General features: G+C 36.9%; 1 protein-coding gene, 1 non-coding gene and 1 pseudogene across 2 annotated transcripts; 2 read left to right on the forward strand and 1 right to left on the reverse strand.

The window, feature by feature from the left end:
* The first annotated feature begins 4,981 nt into the window (after positions 1-4,981).
* Positions 4,982-9,291, forward strand: LOC116126435 (U-box domain-containing protein 6-like). The gene is made up of 5 exons (XM_031412126.1): positions 4,982-5,079; positions 5,479-5,664; positions 5,819-5,926; positions 6,310-7,469; positions 8,091-9,291. Exons 1-5 carry the CDS (start codon positions 5,029-5,031, stop codon positions 8,896-8,898), a joined length of 2,313 nt encoding a protein of 770 aa, XP_031267986.1. The 5' UTR covers positions 4,982-5,028; the 3' UTR covers positions 8,899-9,291.
* Positions 9,292-9,359: 68 nt separating this feature from the next.
* TRNAK-CUU lies at positions 9,360-9,432 on the forward strand. The gene has a single exon. It is a non-coding gene; the product is annotated as a tRNA-Lys (tRNA).
* A 195-nt stretch (positions 9,433-9,627) lies between these two features.
* LOC116126467 lies at positions 9,628-11,298 on the reverse strand (annotated as a pseudogene).
* Positions 11,299-17,830: the final 6,532 nt, after the last annotated feature.

Consider the following 17,830-nt stretch of genomic DNA (forward strand, 5'->3'; position numbering starts at 1 on the left):
TTTCAAATTTTCAGTTTTTGATATGTGGGTCTTATGTTTGATTACTTAGTCATATTATCTTGCTTTCAATCTTTCATGACTTGGATTTCACATCTCTCAATATTGTATAATGTGGGGTAAATATTTATAGAATAATACTACAATAATAATTCTCTCTCACAAATTTCTCTTACGACCCTGACGTGACATGTTGCAATTGGTCAGTTTACAACGGATCCATATGGGTCTCACTAAATAATTGCAAACTGACTAATTGCGAGCTGCCACATTGGGTTGTGAGAGAAAGTTTGTGAAAAATGGTTGTTGGTATGTATTACTTATAATATATATATATATATATATATATATATATTATATATATATTATTATATCAAAACCCGATTCTCTTTAACTCCATGTACAAGTTCTTAACCATATATTACATTTAAACTTACTGCACAATATAAAAGACATTGACTACCTAATGCGTTTCAGGGTAAAAATTGCGCTAAAAATCTACAAATACACAAAATGACTCTGCCGTTGAACGTTCAAAGTTTTGAAGCAACAGCTGTTCTTTCATCGATCAGTTCCATCTTTTCATCTCAGCCTGTGTATGAAACAGAGCGTGACAACCAATTTCCTTTATATCTCTTGCTGCATTCGTAAGCCATCTGACGCAACAGTTCAAAATAGGATCATTTGCGGTTATGTTTCCTCGCTCTACTAACTTTTGCATATCCAATTTCTTTGTCACCATCGCATGTTTCTGATCAGTCTCTTTCATTGTGCCCCATCTGTTTTCCTTCTCTTTCTCATTCTTTCGATGCCATTTTCTTTTCTTCCCTTCTCTAGAGCTCCTTGTATGTACCCTTCATGTCATGTTTCTTAATATTGTCATAAAAACTGTGTCATTTTCAGCGTCTTGTGATTGATGTTTCTGAGCTGAGACAATTCATTGTGTTAGAAACATCCATCACAATCTCCTTTTCCTTTGCATTTTCAAACCCCCAATGCTTCAACGTAGAAACCCAAAATTCAGCCATGAGATGATCTGAATCAGAACCCAATCTAGCACCGGAACGTGGCCAGGAAATTTGTTTATAGCTTCATCAAATTTCCCTGCAGTGTTTCTGCGTTTGTACGAGCTCGTCAATCTTGTTGAAAACATGTTTTGATGGTGGGAAAAGAGTCTCAAATATGCTCTCAAAAGCTAGAATCAAATAATCAGAAAAGTACAGGATGGCTAACCATTTATATTCCAGGGCATGCATAAATGGATTAGCCATGGGCTAATCTTAATAATGTTCTAATTATTGAACAATGGTCCGTTAAACCTTGTGATCTTGCATAGACTCTCTGAACAATTGATGAGATTACAACTCCACAGGTATGCAACGGACGGCTCCTAGAATCATCTGCTGGTTACTCCTGATTCCTGAGAAATTCAAGTAAGTTTGTCAATCAAATTCATATATACTGCAAATTATACAACATTTTTCAAATTCGAGAAGAAACTCATACCATTGAAAAGAGAAATAAATTTTGTTGCCCTGCAAACCTGATGGATTTTCTTTTTATAAAGAGAAATCTAAAATTTCAATTTAGGTGCAAATAGCTACCACTAATTAAACTGATAATACAAAATAAGTCTCGCACTTTTGCCTGCAGGTGTTTATTGTCCCGTGCTAATAGTGGAAAAATGAACGGCTGTTACAAATTTTAGCGGGAATAAAAGTTCACTGTGGTCCAATAAGAATCCGACACACGTAAACCACCATTTTATTTTGGTCAGCAAAAGTGAAAATAGCGTAAACTACATTTTCCCACCCAAAGTTTTCCATATGACAGTTTCCCACCCAAAGTTTATATTTATTTACCATCAACAATACACTTTTCGATTCGGAGGCAACATAGAGAAAACTCAACCCAAGCTATTGACGTTTTTGAAGAAGGGATGTCATGATTCTTTGGTGGTGACATGTTGGATTTTGATAATTGGGATTGATCAGAATTTGACTTGAGAGGGACAGTTGAGCCAGAGGTAGATCTAGCCCCTTTGAGGGTAGGCTACCTCATATTTAAAAAAAAAATTATATATATAGGCCTACAAAAAAGTGTTTAATATATATACTAGACTTACTCTCATGTTTTTTTTTTTTTTTTTAAATGAGAATTATTATACATATATCCAAGCTCACAAAAATACTTCTTATAATTTATATATTCAAGCCCACATTATGTAAAAGTTTAAATTCTTTCCACTTTCTTTTCCACGGCTCCACCTGCTTCTTATGATTTTATCTCTAAAATTTTTACTCTCTTATTCTCTTTCTTATGCTATTCGCTCTTAAAATTTGAAAACTGAATTATTGAAGTTTTCTCTACTCAAGGTGCCACAATTAGCCTTGTTCTCTATTGTATCAGTTTTACGTATATGTATTGCTCATTTCAATTTAGTTTATTTTAGGGTTGAATCATGCTTGTTTTTTGGAGGTTTTTATTCTAATTTGAAGGAAAAGACATGGATCTTGTGAGTTTATTTTGTGTTTGTTCTAAGATCAGTGTTCATGCTTTCTCAAATTAAAACCTTAACTATATTTTAAAGGACGCTATCTTCACTTTCACCCACCACTTTCTATATTTCAAATGTTACCGTTCAACTACTCAAAATTATAAAAAAAATTAAGTTACTATCTATGTTTGTACCAAGAATTCCTTTATTTTATTAATTCATATTAAAGTCAATACAATGTTGGCTTGATTTAAGTTTTGGTTGACTTTAGCTTAGGCTAGGTTTGATTAAATTCATGAAATTTATTTATAATCTTTGAAGCCAAAAATAAAAAAAATAAAAGCAGGTTTTGCTCAAGGTTTACTCAATCATGTACTCAAAATTTTGTTCTCATAGATTTATTTAAGTAGAAAAGCATTGTATTATTTTCTTTTAGGTTTTGATATTGTATTTTTTATTTGCTTAAGGTTTGGTGATTTTTTAAAGTTTTTACTAATTCTTTGACAACAATGGTCGAGACGCAGGCTCCCCCTCGACAAAAATCATGGGTCTGTTATTGAGTTGCACGTTACACAAATCGCTCAATTGCCAACAATTGGTGGGGTTGACGGAAAGGTTTGAGGAGTTTTAGTGAGTGATGATCAGGAAAGATAATAGTGGTGGCGTGGGTTGCAAAGATACCGAATCGCCAATGATGGTCAGAATATAAACTTTGGATGAGAAGTGGTATTTTAAAACTTTTTTATGTGGGAAGTGTCTTAAGGCAAACCTTGGGACGGAAAAGGTCGTTTACTCTTGTGCAATATAGAGGGTTAAGTTGAAGTCAGGATTCCATTCAATTTCTGGCAACAAATGGACAAGACCAGTTTGCTGATAGGGCATCAAATTCTATTCTCTGATGCTCGCTTTCACACCAGAAACTCCAAAAGCTTTTAGCATGCAATTTTGTTCACTCCTCACATCCACTTAATGAGCTTCAATTTGGTAATCAATCAGGACTCACCAATGGAATAGAATTTCTCATTTTTTGCAACATGAAACTGCAAAATTCAGGATCTATGATGGAACAACCAGTCTCAGTTTCAAAAAATGTATGGGTTTGATGAAATTTTTAACTTGTAATTTGTTTAGTTTCTACTCGTGGTTATGGAATAATTAAAATTGTTTGCTTGAAATGAAAACGGTCATGTCTTCTCTTAAGCAAAGAAATGGATTTTTTTTTTGTTTTTTCTTTGCGTGTGTTAAGCCTTCATATGCTTTTCTCCTTGAATTTGCTTCAATTTATTCTTTGCTTGCATTTGCAGCTTTCTTTTATGTTCTTGTAGTTTTCATCAAAGTCATGATTTTCCATTTTATTTGTATTGGTGGGGTTTTATCTTCTCTTAGCTTCTGTAAACCCCTGGTAGATAATATGGACGATGGCGAAGGTTCGTTCATCGTTCTTTAATTATGATCTAAATTAAGCACTTTGAATTTGAGAATGTTATTAGGGGGAAAGTAGAATATGTTTTCTGGGTCTTGAATTTGCTAAACTTTCTGTATTGTGACATCCTGTTATGCTTGTTTGAATTCAGGTATACCTGGAGATGGAAGGTGCCTATTCCGGTCAGTAATTCACGGCGCCTGGTTGAGAGCAGGGAAGCAATCACCGAGCGACAGCCTCAAAAGGAACTTGCAGATGAGCTTAGACATAAAGTACACAGTAGACTACGTTTTCTAATATTATTCTTGGTCATGAGCCTCAGGATGCTACTTTTTTGCACGTTTCAACTTTCTAATTCTAATTATTCTGAATGCCTTAAAAAAAATTGCCTTTTTAGCTGAATGGTCTCTTTTGTTTAGTTCTCACTTTCTCGTCTTTGTTTTTCCATTGTAATGATCAAATTCCATTCTGTTTTCACATACTCACACAAAACCTTCATAATTTTGGGACAGGTAGCAGACGATTCGTTAAGAGAAGGGCAGACACTGAATGGTAAAATTTTATATCCCATATTTACTTGAAAGGTTATGTGGAGTTGGAATTGGAAGTCATATTTTCTGTTTATGGCAGCACAACGAAAGTGATGAACAAGACTTTTTACGAAGGGATAACACTTATACATAGGATTTTCACACATACATCTATAGTACTTTCTACGTGCGTTTTTAGTTTGTTTTCATGTTCCTCTCATGTCTAGATCAATTGCGATTCTGAGATTTATTCTGATGAAATAGTAATTTTAAGTTCTTTACTTCATTTTAGTTTTATTTTCCTGTTTGGTTTCCAGGAAAAATGGGAAACTAGCCAATTTAAAACTAAGAAGGAGAAAAAAAAAAAAGAAGATGTTTTAGCTAAGCTTATAGAAATTTATGGTTGATTATTGGGTGAAAATGATTGAGAGTGTAGTTATTAATTTGCTTTTCTGGTTGTTGCAAGAAAGTAATTCAACAAAAATCAGCAACACTTTTTGTTTGTGCTGATTCTGTTTTACTTCCCTTCCATTTCAGACTATATAAATTTGCCTTTTAGCTTTCGGCGGTGACAGTGAATTATGGATATAGCTGAGGTTGAAGAAAGTCTGTTTGCGGCTAGTGATGCCAAGGTATGAATGCGATAACTTTAGACTGATTAAGTTTGTATTGCGGACTTACTGACTTTGTTAGTTTTTTAAATTATTCAACTTGAGAAAGGTTAATACCATGTACTTGGGGTTGGTTAACTTAATTGGTTATTAAATAAGAAAATGTAATTCATAATTCCAAATCAAGAGATATTTTAACTCAAATCAAGAAAGACTTTCAAGCTTTTAATGGAAGTTCGATTATTGATTAAAGTCAATGAACATTGAAACTATAGTGCTATATATTGTTAAATAAATCAAGTCGCTCGTTTAAACATCCAGTTAACCTTGACTTATTTATACAAAATCATTAGTGTTGGCTAAAGTTCTCTAGAGTTTCACAGTTTTTCTTGCTGCTGCTGATAATGGTTTCTGATGCAGTTACATGGGGAAATGTGCAAGAAACTGTCAGCAATCTACTGCAAAATCTTGTCAATTTTTCCTTCTTTGGAAGCTTCACGGCCTAGGAGCAAATCTGGTATTCAGGCCTTATGTTCATTGCACATAGCACTTGAGAAGGCCAAGAATATTCTTCAACACTGCTCGGAATGTAGTAAACTTTACTTGGTATGAACATTTAGTGCATTATTATCGTTTTTTTTAGTTATTTGGACGTCAATGTTTAGGATTTCACCCCCATTTTTCAAATATTGATGTTGTAATAAGAGAAGGGAATTCTGTTGTAACAAGTGTACTAATGGTACCTTTTTTTATCATGTAGGCTATAACTGGGGATTCTGTGCTTCTAAAATTTGAGAAGGCACGTGGTGCTCTTGTTGAGAGTCTTAGGCGTGTTGAAGATATTGTTCCACAATCTATTGGGTCTCAGGTAATTTTCTTGCAGTCCTATATTATTATAGTTCATTGAACAAAACTTCTCCTTTGAATGTAATGGGTAGCAAAACAGAGAAGGGAAATTTAAAATGAAGACTGAAAATGTGAAAGTTGGACAAAAGGAGTGCTTTCAGAAGTTTACTTTAGATAACAATTGTTGCTTTCATGTTGGATTATTTCATAAGTAATTCAAGTACTTCTTACACGACCTGTAAAGAGGTGTTTTCTTGCAATGTATTGCCTTCATTTAGATTATTGTAGTTTATCATGGATAATGTCCTTTCTTGATTGTGACTTTAGTGGTTTTCATTAGATGTTATTTTTGTCTACTTTGCTTACAAGTATCACTAACCCTATTTTTGATTAAACCACTTTCAGATTTTGGAAGTTGTGAATGAACTTGAGGGCATTGTTTTTTCTCTAGATGCTTCAGAGAAGCAAGTTGGGGATGATATAATTGCATTACTCCAGCAGGGTAGAAAATTCAACGACTCTAATGACAATAATGAACTTGAATTGTTTCACCAAGCTGCTACTAGACTTGGTATTACTTCTTCCAGAGCATCTCTTACAGAAAGAAGGGCTCTCAAGAAACTTATTGAAAGAGCTCGTTCGGAGGAAGACAAGCGGAAAGAATCAATTGTGGCATATCTTTTGCACCTTATGAGGAAATACTCTAAGTTATTTAGAAGTGAGGTAATGGATGACAATGATTCGCAAGGTTCAACACCTTGTTCGCCAACTGTGCAGAGTTCTTTTGAGGAAGGAGGGCATGCCTTTGACCGTCAACTGTCAAAACTTAGTTCTTTCAATTTTAGGTCAAACAATAGAAAATCGGGGCAGATGCCTCTTGCGCCAGAAGAATTGAGGTGTCCAATATCTTTGCAGCTTATGTATGATCCAGTGATAATTGCTTCTGGACAAACGTATGAAAGGATATGCATTGAAAAATGGTTCAGTGATGGGCACAACACCTGTCCAAAGACTCGACAGAACCTGCCTCATCTTTGTTTGACCCCTAATTACTGTGTTAAAGGTCTGATTGCCAGCTGGTGTGAACAGAATGGAGTTTCTGTTCCTGATGGGCCCCCTGAATCTCTTGATCTTAACTATTGGAGACTGGCTTTGTCTGAGTCTGACTCCACTAATTCGAGATCAATTGGAAGTGCCCGTTCTTATAAGTTGAAGGAGGTGAAGGTTGTCCCTGTGGAGGAGAGTGGAACTATCGAGGAGTCGGAATACTGTGAACTTGAAAATGCATATGTCCAGGAGGAAGAGTCTGAAGTTAATATGCTTGAAAGATATCAGGATTTCCTGAATGTCTTGAATGGAGAAGAAGACTTGAGAAAGAAATGCAATGTTGTAGAACAAATACGGCTCTTGCTGAAGGATGATGAAGAGGCCAGAATTTTCGTGGGGGCAAATGGGTTTGTTGAAGCACTGTTGAGGTTTCTAGAGTCAGCTGTGCATCAGAGAGATTCTTATGCTCAAGAAATTGGAGCAATGGCTCTTTTTAACCTTGCTGTCAACAATAACAGGTTTGTGCTCTTGTCTAATGTTTCCCTAGATTTAAAGCGTTAATTACCTGCCTTGGTTGCCGAATTGGTAGTAATGAATGTGGCCTGTAGCTGACATAAGACATGTAGGAATAAAAGAACAGTACAGAAGAATGAAGAAATTCCCTAGATTACGATGTGTTTTAGATGTTTCTTGCAATTATTATTCAGCTAAGCTGCTTGCACTTCACTTCTGTGATAAGCTTGATCCTGTTTTACTCTATGTTCTCCTGTCTGGCATTCTAGATAGTTTTGGTCTTTTGCCTTGTTTCTCTTCTCTTATTGTCAACTTTGTTTTGAATGATGAGAGTTCAGATATATTTTTAGATTCACGCAAACCTCTATTTTTATTTTTTTGAAGTGTTAGACTCAATATAAAGAAGATATTACAGAGTCCTCTTCCTTGGAATTGTAACAGAATGTTCTTTGCTTTTTGCTGTCATGATAGCCTGTCATTCAATGTTTTTTACCTTGTATGGAGAGACCAAATACATCGTTAGTGGAGAGAACATAGCCATATCTTTATTTATTTATGAACCATGTAGATAATTTGATGTCACTACTCTTTTCTTGTTTGCTTATTTATTTATTATGTGATTTCAGGAACAAGGAATTGATGTTAGCAACAGGAATAATTCAATTGCTGGAGAAAATGATCTCCAACCCCAACTCTCATGGATCAGCAACAGCTGTCTATCTGAATCTCTCCTGCTTTGAAGATGCCAAGTCCATAATTGGCTCTAGTCAGGCTGTCCAATTTTTAGTTCAGCTTTGTAAAGGTAAAACTGAAGTACAATGCAAGCTTGATGCCCTTCATGCCCTTTTCAACCTTTCCACTGTCCCCTCCAATATTCCAAACCTTCTTTCTGCTGGTATTATTTGTGGCCTCCAATCTCTAGCTATTGCTGGTGACCGCATGTGGACAGAAAAATCCTTGGCTGTTTTGCTAAATTTGGCTTCAAGTCAAGCAGGAAAAAATGAGATGCTTTCAGCCCCTGGCCTAATTGCTGGACTTGCAACAGTGTTAGACACTGGAGAAGCCATTGAACAGGAGCAAGCTGTTGCATGCCTTTTCATTTTGTGTAATGGGAGTGAGAAATGCTGTCAAATGGTCTTACAAGAGGGTGTCATACCTGCACTAGTGTCAATTTCGGTGAATGGGACCACAAGAGGGCGAGATAAAGCACAAAAACTTTTGATGCTGTTCCGGGAGCAACGGCAACGAGATCATCCTCCTGTTGACATTAGACAACAGGTTGATGATAGCGAAAAGACCACACCAACACTTGCTGCCGCACCTGATCTTTCTCCTGAATCAAAACCACTATGTAAATCGGTCTCAAGGAAAAAGATGGGGAGAGGCTTTAGCTTTTTCTGGAAGAGCAAGAGCTACTCACTTTCTCAATGTTAAGGTGCTCCTGTTGTAAATTTTTCTTGTATCTTCTTTTCTAGTTCTTTTTGTCCCTTTCCAAGGGGCATAATTTTTCTTTTGGTTTCGTAGAGGAGATGTACAGCCTTCGTAATCAATGGATTTTGGTTTCTTTTCTTGGCCTTCCTCTTCTGGGTGGGGAATACATAGTATCATGTATTTCATAACGGAAGCCTTTAGATTCACATCTCATACACGCTAAGCTGGTTGATTCTACTAAGTGAAAATTCATGGAAATTTATTAATGTCTTAGAAGCTAATATTATATAACAATTAGATTTGTTTTCGGATATGATCAAGAATGTAAAACATTATTTATTTACCTGTATTTTGAATTCAAAATTCCCCGTCTAACTCAATTGTTAGAGGGGAAATGTGCTGGTGAAGTTTGAGATTGTCTTTTGAATATCTTGATTATGATTGTATTTTATATTGTTCAACTCGCCCGTCTAGCTCAGTCGGTAGAGCGCAAGGCTCTTAACCTTGTGGTCGTGGGTTCGAGCCCCACGGTGGGCGTTATTTTTTCTCCACAAAAAAAGGCCCTTTTTTTTTGTTTCCATTTTGGTATCAGACAGGAGGACTAAATCGCACGGTATTTACCTCCATACAATCAATAATCCTGTTTAGTTTCCATTTTAGTTTCCATTATTGCACCATCAATGAAATTTTATTCACAATCATACTGTTTGTAATGACATGATTTATTGGGTATGGGACTTCAAGACAGAGACATTAACATAACTTTGCATTGGTGGTTCATGGTTTGCAGCACTTCAATCCTCTGCTAAATTTCAACTTGTTCTCCCTTACAAGACCAGCCGGCCTTATTTTTCGCCTTACTTCTCATCCTCTTTGCCCTTCAATTATTATCAAGAACATATTCACCTTTATCTCAGCTTCCCCTCTTGGCTTCCTCTTGCACCAACTTGTGTCTTCTTCATTTGGAGAAACTTGACTACTCCTTCAAGAGCAACATCAACATCTTCACGTCTCATGAGGTCTTCTGCAATCTCTGCCGGTGTCACTTTCACAGTTCCACTTCCGTTATCAATTCATCAATTTCAGGAAACGAACTGTGACTAGTGATGCCCAAGTAGTTCGAAACTAAAATCCTGAACCCACTTGGACTGCAGTAGGGCATGTTGATGTGCACGCCAACCGGCCTGGCCTTATCAGTGCATGGTCTAGTCTATCTTTGTGGTTGCTGGTAAATATAATTATTCTCTCATCACCGCAGCTTGACCACAGTCAATGAAATAATTAAGCAACCCGGACTATGGCTGCCAATCTCTTCACATTCTCCGGCTTCTCTATCTTGCAACTCAAAGCTGCAATCAATATCTTCAATCACTAGTATTGAACGGTTTGAGGTTGACAGCAGAAATCTTATAAGTTCCGAATTATTGTAAATACTTCCGAGCTCCAAATATAGATATTTAATTTTAAGTAGTTGGCTATGGCCGTGGTCAAACTTGACTTACCAGTACCAGAAGGGCCATACAATAAGTATCCACGTTTCCATGCCTTCCGACTCTTTTATAGAGGTTTCTTCTTCTCACAAATCTGTCCAAGTCATCTACCAGTTCCTTCTTGAGTGGTGGGTCCATTGCAATCTTGTCAGAAGTGGCTGGATGGTCAAGATTGGTTGAATCCCATGCTCCTCCATCGTTGTCCCCACCGAAATGTCCTCATGGATAGAACTTCACCACTTTGTTTTCTTCTTTTATATTATTTGATCTCTCCATTACATATGGCAAGTAAATGCTCAATACCTTCTCCATGTACTTATGAAAACTGAGCTCCACTACTCACTTTTCCAACCTTCCCTCTCGAGATGCTTCTTTTGTTTCCTTACAAGCCATTTCCCACACGAGGTGGATACCTTCAAATATGTCAATGATCTTTTCACCTTTGTTGGTTGTCACTGAGAGCTTCTTATCTTTTGGTGCTTTGGACACCTTAAGTCTCTCCAGGGACGCAGTGATTTTTGTGCGCAAGTAGACACAAGCTAATTCGTCCAATTGATTGATTGAGTACCCATTACACTCATCAATGATGAGAGTCACTTTGAGAAGAAGGATTTCCGCAAAGGCCTCCAAGTTTGGACAACATCATAGCTGGGAGTTGCTTGGGTAATATCTGGTTGGTTACATTCTGAACTTCGTTAATCACAGTACGAACCAGCATTGCTGATGCTGTGAAGGCGGTGTATGCTGAGAGAACTGAGGTTGTTAAAGGCATGCTTTTGATATAAAAAACATATTGAATGATCTCGATATGAACAATTGAAAGCTGAGTTTGAAGAGTATTTTGCTTTCTTTGCTGGTGGGATGTTTTAAGTGCATGGATTGATATTAGAGAAATTTCGGAAAAAGCTTTCATTAGAAGCTGTTCGATGAGGAAGTAATTCAAGTCATTTTTTATTTTCACCAGCTTCAATCAGAAGCTGCTTGGAGATTAGAAGCTTTCATTTTATATACATACTTTCAAATTTTTTTTTCAATAACTAGTAATGTTCAGACAATTTACGCATACCTTAACTAATCCCTCGGGGTCCTGGTAAGAGCTTTAGTGGCCACCCCTTATTAGCAACCGAACCAAGACTTGAACTCAGGACCTCTCGAGTAATACACCCTATTATAAAACCGAGTCCACCTAACCAAAAATCAAGATTCTAACCAACCAAACAAAGATCAAATACAGGAAAGAACAACACACGATCTTTTACCGTGGTTCACTTGTTCAAGATTGAACAAGCTACGCCCACGTTGAGCTCCAGAATATGGAGGCTCACTGCACTATTATTATCACAGAATCACTTAGTACAAACCTCAAGAACACACTCAAACTCTAGCTCAAACACTCACTCTCAAGAACCTCAACCTTTCTACTATTGTTACCGTAATCTACAATCCTCTAGAGAAGCCTATTCCTGATTCTCTACTCACAAAAGAAACACAACTTTTGGATGGATTACAACCCAATTATCACAAGAGAACATATTGAGATTAAGAACCACAACAAAGAGCATTTGATCGCGAATTTTCCCAACATCCCACTGTGCAAACTTTCTGCTTTTATATGTTGACCACCAGAGAAGATTTTAGCCATTGGATTTGACAGAGATCAAGGTCCAAGACTGAACTTAAATAGCTTGAAACGACAACGCATTAATAAAGCACAATATGACAGTTTTAATGGTTTCACACATTAACAATCTCCACCTTGAAGCCGTTACTTCAAACAACAAACCGCCAGTACATCAAGCTTCTCACATACGCCTTCTCAACTCTATTTGGATAAGTTGATGTGCAATAAGTTCAAGCAATGCTTGAACTTTGCAAGAGTTGCCACTTTTGTCCTCATATCAGCTGGATTTTCTTCAGTTGGTATTTTCAGTAAGTTCAACTTCCCTTTTCAGATGTGGTCTCGCATAAAATGATACTTCACGTCCACCTGCTTTGTCCTCTCATGAAAAACGAGGTTCTTGCTTAAGTGAATGACACTTTGACTGTTAGAATGCACAGTCACAAGTCAATCCATCAAACTTGCTTCTTTCTGGATTCCTTGAAACCATATGGCCTCCTTAAAAGCATCAGCCACTGCCACATACTCAGCTTCTGTTGTGGACAGTGTAACTAATGGTTGCAATTGTAATTTCCAACTGATGCAATTGCCTCCTAAGGTGAAGTAATAGGCTGTAGTGGATTTCCTTGAGTCTCGATCACCTGCAAAATCAAAGTCTACATACCCAACAAGATCAAGTGTAGTGTTTCTCTTGCAAAATCTAATCCAATATGCACTGTACTATTAATGTACCTAAATAGCCATTTCAATGCAACCCAATGTTATATTCCTGGATTTGACATAAATCTACTTAATAATGATATAGAAAATGACAAATCAGGTCTGGTACTTATCATGACATACATCACTGATCCTATGGCACATGAGTAAGGAATATTTTCCATTTTTAGCACTTCAGCATCTGTTTTTGGGCACTACAATTTACTCAAGGTAAAGTGACCAGCTAAGGGTATGTTTACAGGTTTAGATTCAGCCATTCCAAATCTAGAAGTCAGTTTTTGTAGGTATGGCAGTTGGTGAAGCTTTAGTCTATTTAGTTTCCTGTTTCTATCAATTATCATCCCCAAAATCCTTTTTGCAGAACCTAAATATTTCATATCAAACTCAACACTTAGTTTTGCTTTTAGTTCATCTATGTGTGACTTAGATTTGCATATTAATAGCATGTCATCTATGTACAATAGTAGGTATATAGAGATGTTATTTATGCAAACAAAATAGAAACAATTATCATATTCACTTCTAGTGAATGCAACTCTTACTATGAATGAGTCAAATCTCTTATACCACTGCCTAAGGGATTGTTTAAGGCCATAAATAGACTTATGCAATAGGCAAACATGCATATTCAGGCTAGTTCCTATCCCTAAAACCAATCGGTTGACTCATAAATATCTTTTCTTCCAATTCACCATGTAAAAATACTGTTTTAACATCTAATTGTTCCAATTCTAAATCATAATGAGCCATAATTGAAAGCATTAGCCTAATAGTTTTAAACTTAATTACAGGTGAAAAGATTTCAGTAAAGTCAATACCTACCCTCTGTGTGAAGCCCTTAGCCACAAGTCCGACTTTGTATCTTGGCGGGTCTGAGCTTTTTATGCCTTCCTTTAACTTGTAGAGCCATTTGCACTCCATCAGCTTCTGATCGATTGGTTTTGGGACCAAAGACCAAGTTTTGTTCAGCTTCAAGGACCTCATTTTTCCTTTATGGCTGCTAGCCATTTGTCTATGTCTCTAGAGCTCATGGCTTCTTCATAGGTTTCAGGCTCAAACTTTTGGATCTCTACACCAGAAACCAAGGCTGTATAGATTAGGTCAGCATAGTTAAACATGGTGGGGGGCCTAATCTCTTTCCTCACTTTATCTCTAACTAGCTGATATTCTGCCAAGTTGTCATTTTGGGCTTTATCAATGTTTTTAGCCTGTTCCCTTTCTTCATCTTGGTCCTCATTGTTAGGCAGTGGGTCATTTTCTGATTCAATAGCTTCTGGTAGTTCAGGGTGCTCAGTCAAACTTGCTGGCGCCACCTCAAACTGGGATCTCTCAGCTTGATCAGACCTTTCAGATTCACTCTTTGACTTACCTACATTATTGCTAGAAAGCTTGCAAGGAAACATGGTCTTATTAAAGACTACATCACAATTGATTATTACTCTAATCCCTGGAGCATCCCTTTCCCACAAACTATAGCCTTTGGTCCTTTCTTGATACCCTAAAAATGCACAATTTTAGGGACCTAGGCTCTAACTTACCATCTCGGGTGTGTGCATAAGCTGCACACCCAAACACCCTTAGGTAACTTAGGTTTGGTCTCCTTCCTGACCATCTCTCTTCAGGACACTTAAATCCTATCGAACTTGATGGACTCCTATTGATTAGGTAAGCTGCGGTGGTTAGGGCTTCTCCCCAAAAGGTTTTGGGAAAACCAACAGTAAACAAAAAGGCATCTAACCCTTTCTAGAAGTGTTCTATTCATCCTCTCTGCAACCCCATTTTGTTGTGGTGTTCCCCTGACCATCCTATGCCTTAATACCCCCTTATTACTACAGCAAGTGTCAAATTCTAGGTTACAGAATTTCAACCCATTATCAGTCATAAGGGCCTTGACTTTTCTATTTGTTTGGTTTTCTACCAAGATTTTCCAGCCTTTGAACTTAGTCAAGGCTTCATCGTTAGTCCTGAGAAGGTATACCCATACTTTCCTACTGTAATCGTCTACAATGGAGAGAAAATATGTGTTCCCTCCATGTGACTTGACACTTTCTAGACCCCAAAGGTTAGCATGCACATAGTCCAAACAATTTGTAGTAAGATGAGTTCCTTTTCGGAAACTCATCCTGTGCTGTTTACCAAGAACACAAGTCTCATAGAAATTTAAATTAGAAACAAAATCATTACCAAAATAGCCCTACTGTCTAAGTGCAGTCATGCCATTTTGGCTTATGTGGCCCAATCTCAGATGTCATTTCTCTGCAGCAAACTGATCCAAATCCAACCAATTTTCAACAACAAACAACACAAAAAAATGCCCTAAACTCAAGCTCAAATTCGGCCAAACACAAATAGAAGCAATGTTACACTTACTTGCAATTTTTAGGTTAAGACAAGAATGAACACTTCAAGCATAAAAGAATTCTCCACCAACTTGAATCGATTCACCACCAAATCTCCTTGCCAAGACTTGGATAAAGAAATCTCAATAAGAACACAAAGTTCTCTCAATGGTTAAACCAAGTTTTTGATAATTTTCATGAACTAACTTTACAAGGAGAATAGTTGCCTTTATATAGGCAATTACAAGGTTAAAAGAGTAATCAACAAATACATTACAAGAAAATGAAAATTAATAAATATTACACAAAAATTACAAGCCTTCCATTCAAATTTAAGGCCATACCCATTTAATGCAAAAAGGGACATGATTCCCTAATTCTAGGGTTCATGTCTTCAACCACCCTATTAGTTGAAAAAACTCACTTTATTAGCCCAAAACTTGATCAATGATCCTAATCAAGTCTACTAATAAGGGTGCAAGAGATTGGGCCTTGAAGATCTTGCAATTGGATCCAATAAGGGTTCAAGTGGACTTTCCCCTTTGGAATGAGAAATGGGCCGAATGGGCTTACTTCAACACTTGGGCTTTTCTCTTGGTGGACTTGAGCTTCCTTTGTTGGGCTTGGGCTTGGAATGGTTTGGGCCGAAGTGCTTGGGCTCTCTCTCCCCTTGGGACTTGCTTGGGCCGAATCTCCTCCAATGCTTTCCACACTCCACAATCCAAGTGTTTTAGGACTTGGAATGAAATTCTTTGATTCAACCGAATTAGCAAGTGTTTTAGGACTTGTAATTCCTTGTCTACTCATGTTTACAAGTGTTTTAGGACTTGTAAACATATCACAAACACTTTAGTAGACAGTAGACAGTAGAGCAGTATTTAACACTTCAGGATAATAGTGACCACATAAGATATATAAGCCATTCTTTTGAACACCCTTAAGCAATACATTACCATTTTTGTACACTTCTAGGCAACAATTTTGTGTTTTATAGGAACAACCAGATTCATCTAATGTTCCTAGTGAAATCAGGTTACTCTTGAGTTCAGGTATGTATCTAACCCTAGTTAGCAGAACCACCTTACCATCATTCAGCCTAATGGTTATGTCACCTATGCCTTGAACCTTATAGGAATGGTTATTACCCATGAACTGTTTCTTGTTCACCAATTTTAAGTCTTTGGAATCGATTTTTGTTTGGACTCATATGGAAAGTACACCCTGAGTCTAACACCCACTCATAAACCCTAGCAACATTAAAAATAGTAAGTGCTTCAGAGATCTCAATGTTACTGCTTGTGCTAGCTAGGTTGGTTTCAGTTTTTTTTTAATCCATTCGTAACAGTTTTTCTTAAGATGCCCTGATTTATTACAAAAGAAACAATTTTTAGATTCTCCCTTAGGTTTCCCATTCCCCTTACCTTTCTTTTTGGTTTTAGAGCCTAAGTTACTCTGAGAGTTCTTTTCAGTTTCTTTACCAAACTGTCCAGTATCAAACCTGCCTTTTACAAACAGATTACTACCATTTCTTTTTTGAATTTTCAATTCTAGTTCCCTAGATTTTAACTTGGAAACTATCAAATCCACACTAGGACTGTGTCACTATACTGTCAGACATTCTTTACAACTAGATACTCTTCTGGCAGGGAGTTTAACAGAATCATAACAAGACTAGAGTCTCCTAGTTCTTGGTCAGTACCTTTTAGAGTTAGGGTCATATTTAGAAATTCATCCAAATTTTCATTTAAAGATTTAGCTATGTCCATTTTATATGAGAATAATGCACCTTTAAAAAAAGCTAAATTAGGTGCTGACTGAAGAGCATATAAAGATTTGAGTTTACCCTAGAGAGCGATTGGAGATTCCAGGCCATCCACCTTCCACAGTATAGTGTCGAACAGGTTCATGATAATTAGATTATACGTTTCTTCATCTACTTCTGACTTCTTTTTCAGCTTTTCTTCAGGCTATTTGGTGGTGTCCTTTTCCAGTGCAATTCCACCTTATTGCGGGATAAGAGTGCCTCCATCTTTTTTTTTTTTTCTAAGTGTTGAAATCAATCTTCCCATCATATTGGGAGATTTCCATGCGCGTGATGCTCATGGATTGGGTTCAGAAGCAAACCCTAAAGAATCAAGATTATGATGATGGACTCGACTCACTGAGATTTTGCGAATTCTTGTTGTGTTTGGAACCCTAGGACTCTAGGAACTATCAAACCCTAGAAAATTTCCCAAATCAAGAAAACCCTAGAATGTAAAATTCAAGAGACCCTAAACTCAGCTCTAATACCGCTGTTATAAAATTGAGTCTACCTAACCAAAAATCAAGATTCTAACCAACCAAACAAAGATAAAAAACAGGACAGAACAACACACGATCTTTTACCATAGTTCACTTGTTCAAGATTGAACAAGCTACGTCCACATTGAGCTCCAGAATATGGAGGCTCGCTGCACTATTATTATCACAGAATCACTGAGTACATACCTCAAGAACACATTCAAACTCTGGCTCAAACACTCACTCTAAGAACCTCAACCTTTCTACTATTGTTACTGTAAATCTACAATCCTCTAGAGAAGCATGTTCCTGATTCTCTACTCACAAAAGAAATATAACTTTTGGATGGATTACAACCCAATTTACACAAGAGAACATATTGAGATTAAGAACCACAACAAAGAGCATTTGATCGCGAATTTTCCCAACATACCACTGTGCAAACTTTCTGGTTTTATATGTTGACCACCAGAGAAGATTTTAGC

This window comes from Pistacia vera, unplaced genomic scaffold (genome assembly GCF_008641045.1).
Source record: "Pistacia vera cultivar Batoury unplaced genomic scaffold, PisVer_v2 Contig18, whole genome shotgun sequence".
NCBI classification, from domain to species: domain Eukaryota; kingdom Viridiplantae; phylum Streptophyta; class Magnoliopsida; order Sapindales; family Anacardiaceae; genus Pistacia; species Pistacia vera.

Coding starts and splice junctions, on each gene's coding strand:
- LOC116126435 (XM_031412126.1), top strand. CDS start 5,029: ATGGATATAGCTGAGGTTGAAGAAAGTCTGTTTGCGGCTAGTGATGCC. Junction 5,080..5,478: donor TTGCGGCTAGTGATGCCAAG/GTATGAATGCGA, acceptor TTTCTGATGCAG/TTACATGGGGAAATGTGCAA. Junction 7,470..8,090: donor CTTGCTGTCAACAATAACAG/GTTTGTGCTCTT, acceptor ATGTGATTTCAG/GAACAAGGAATTGATGTTAG.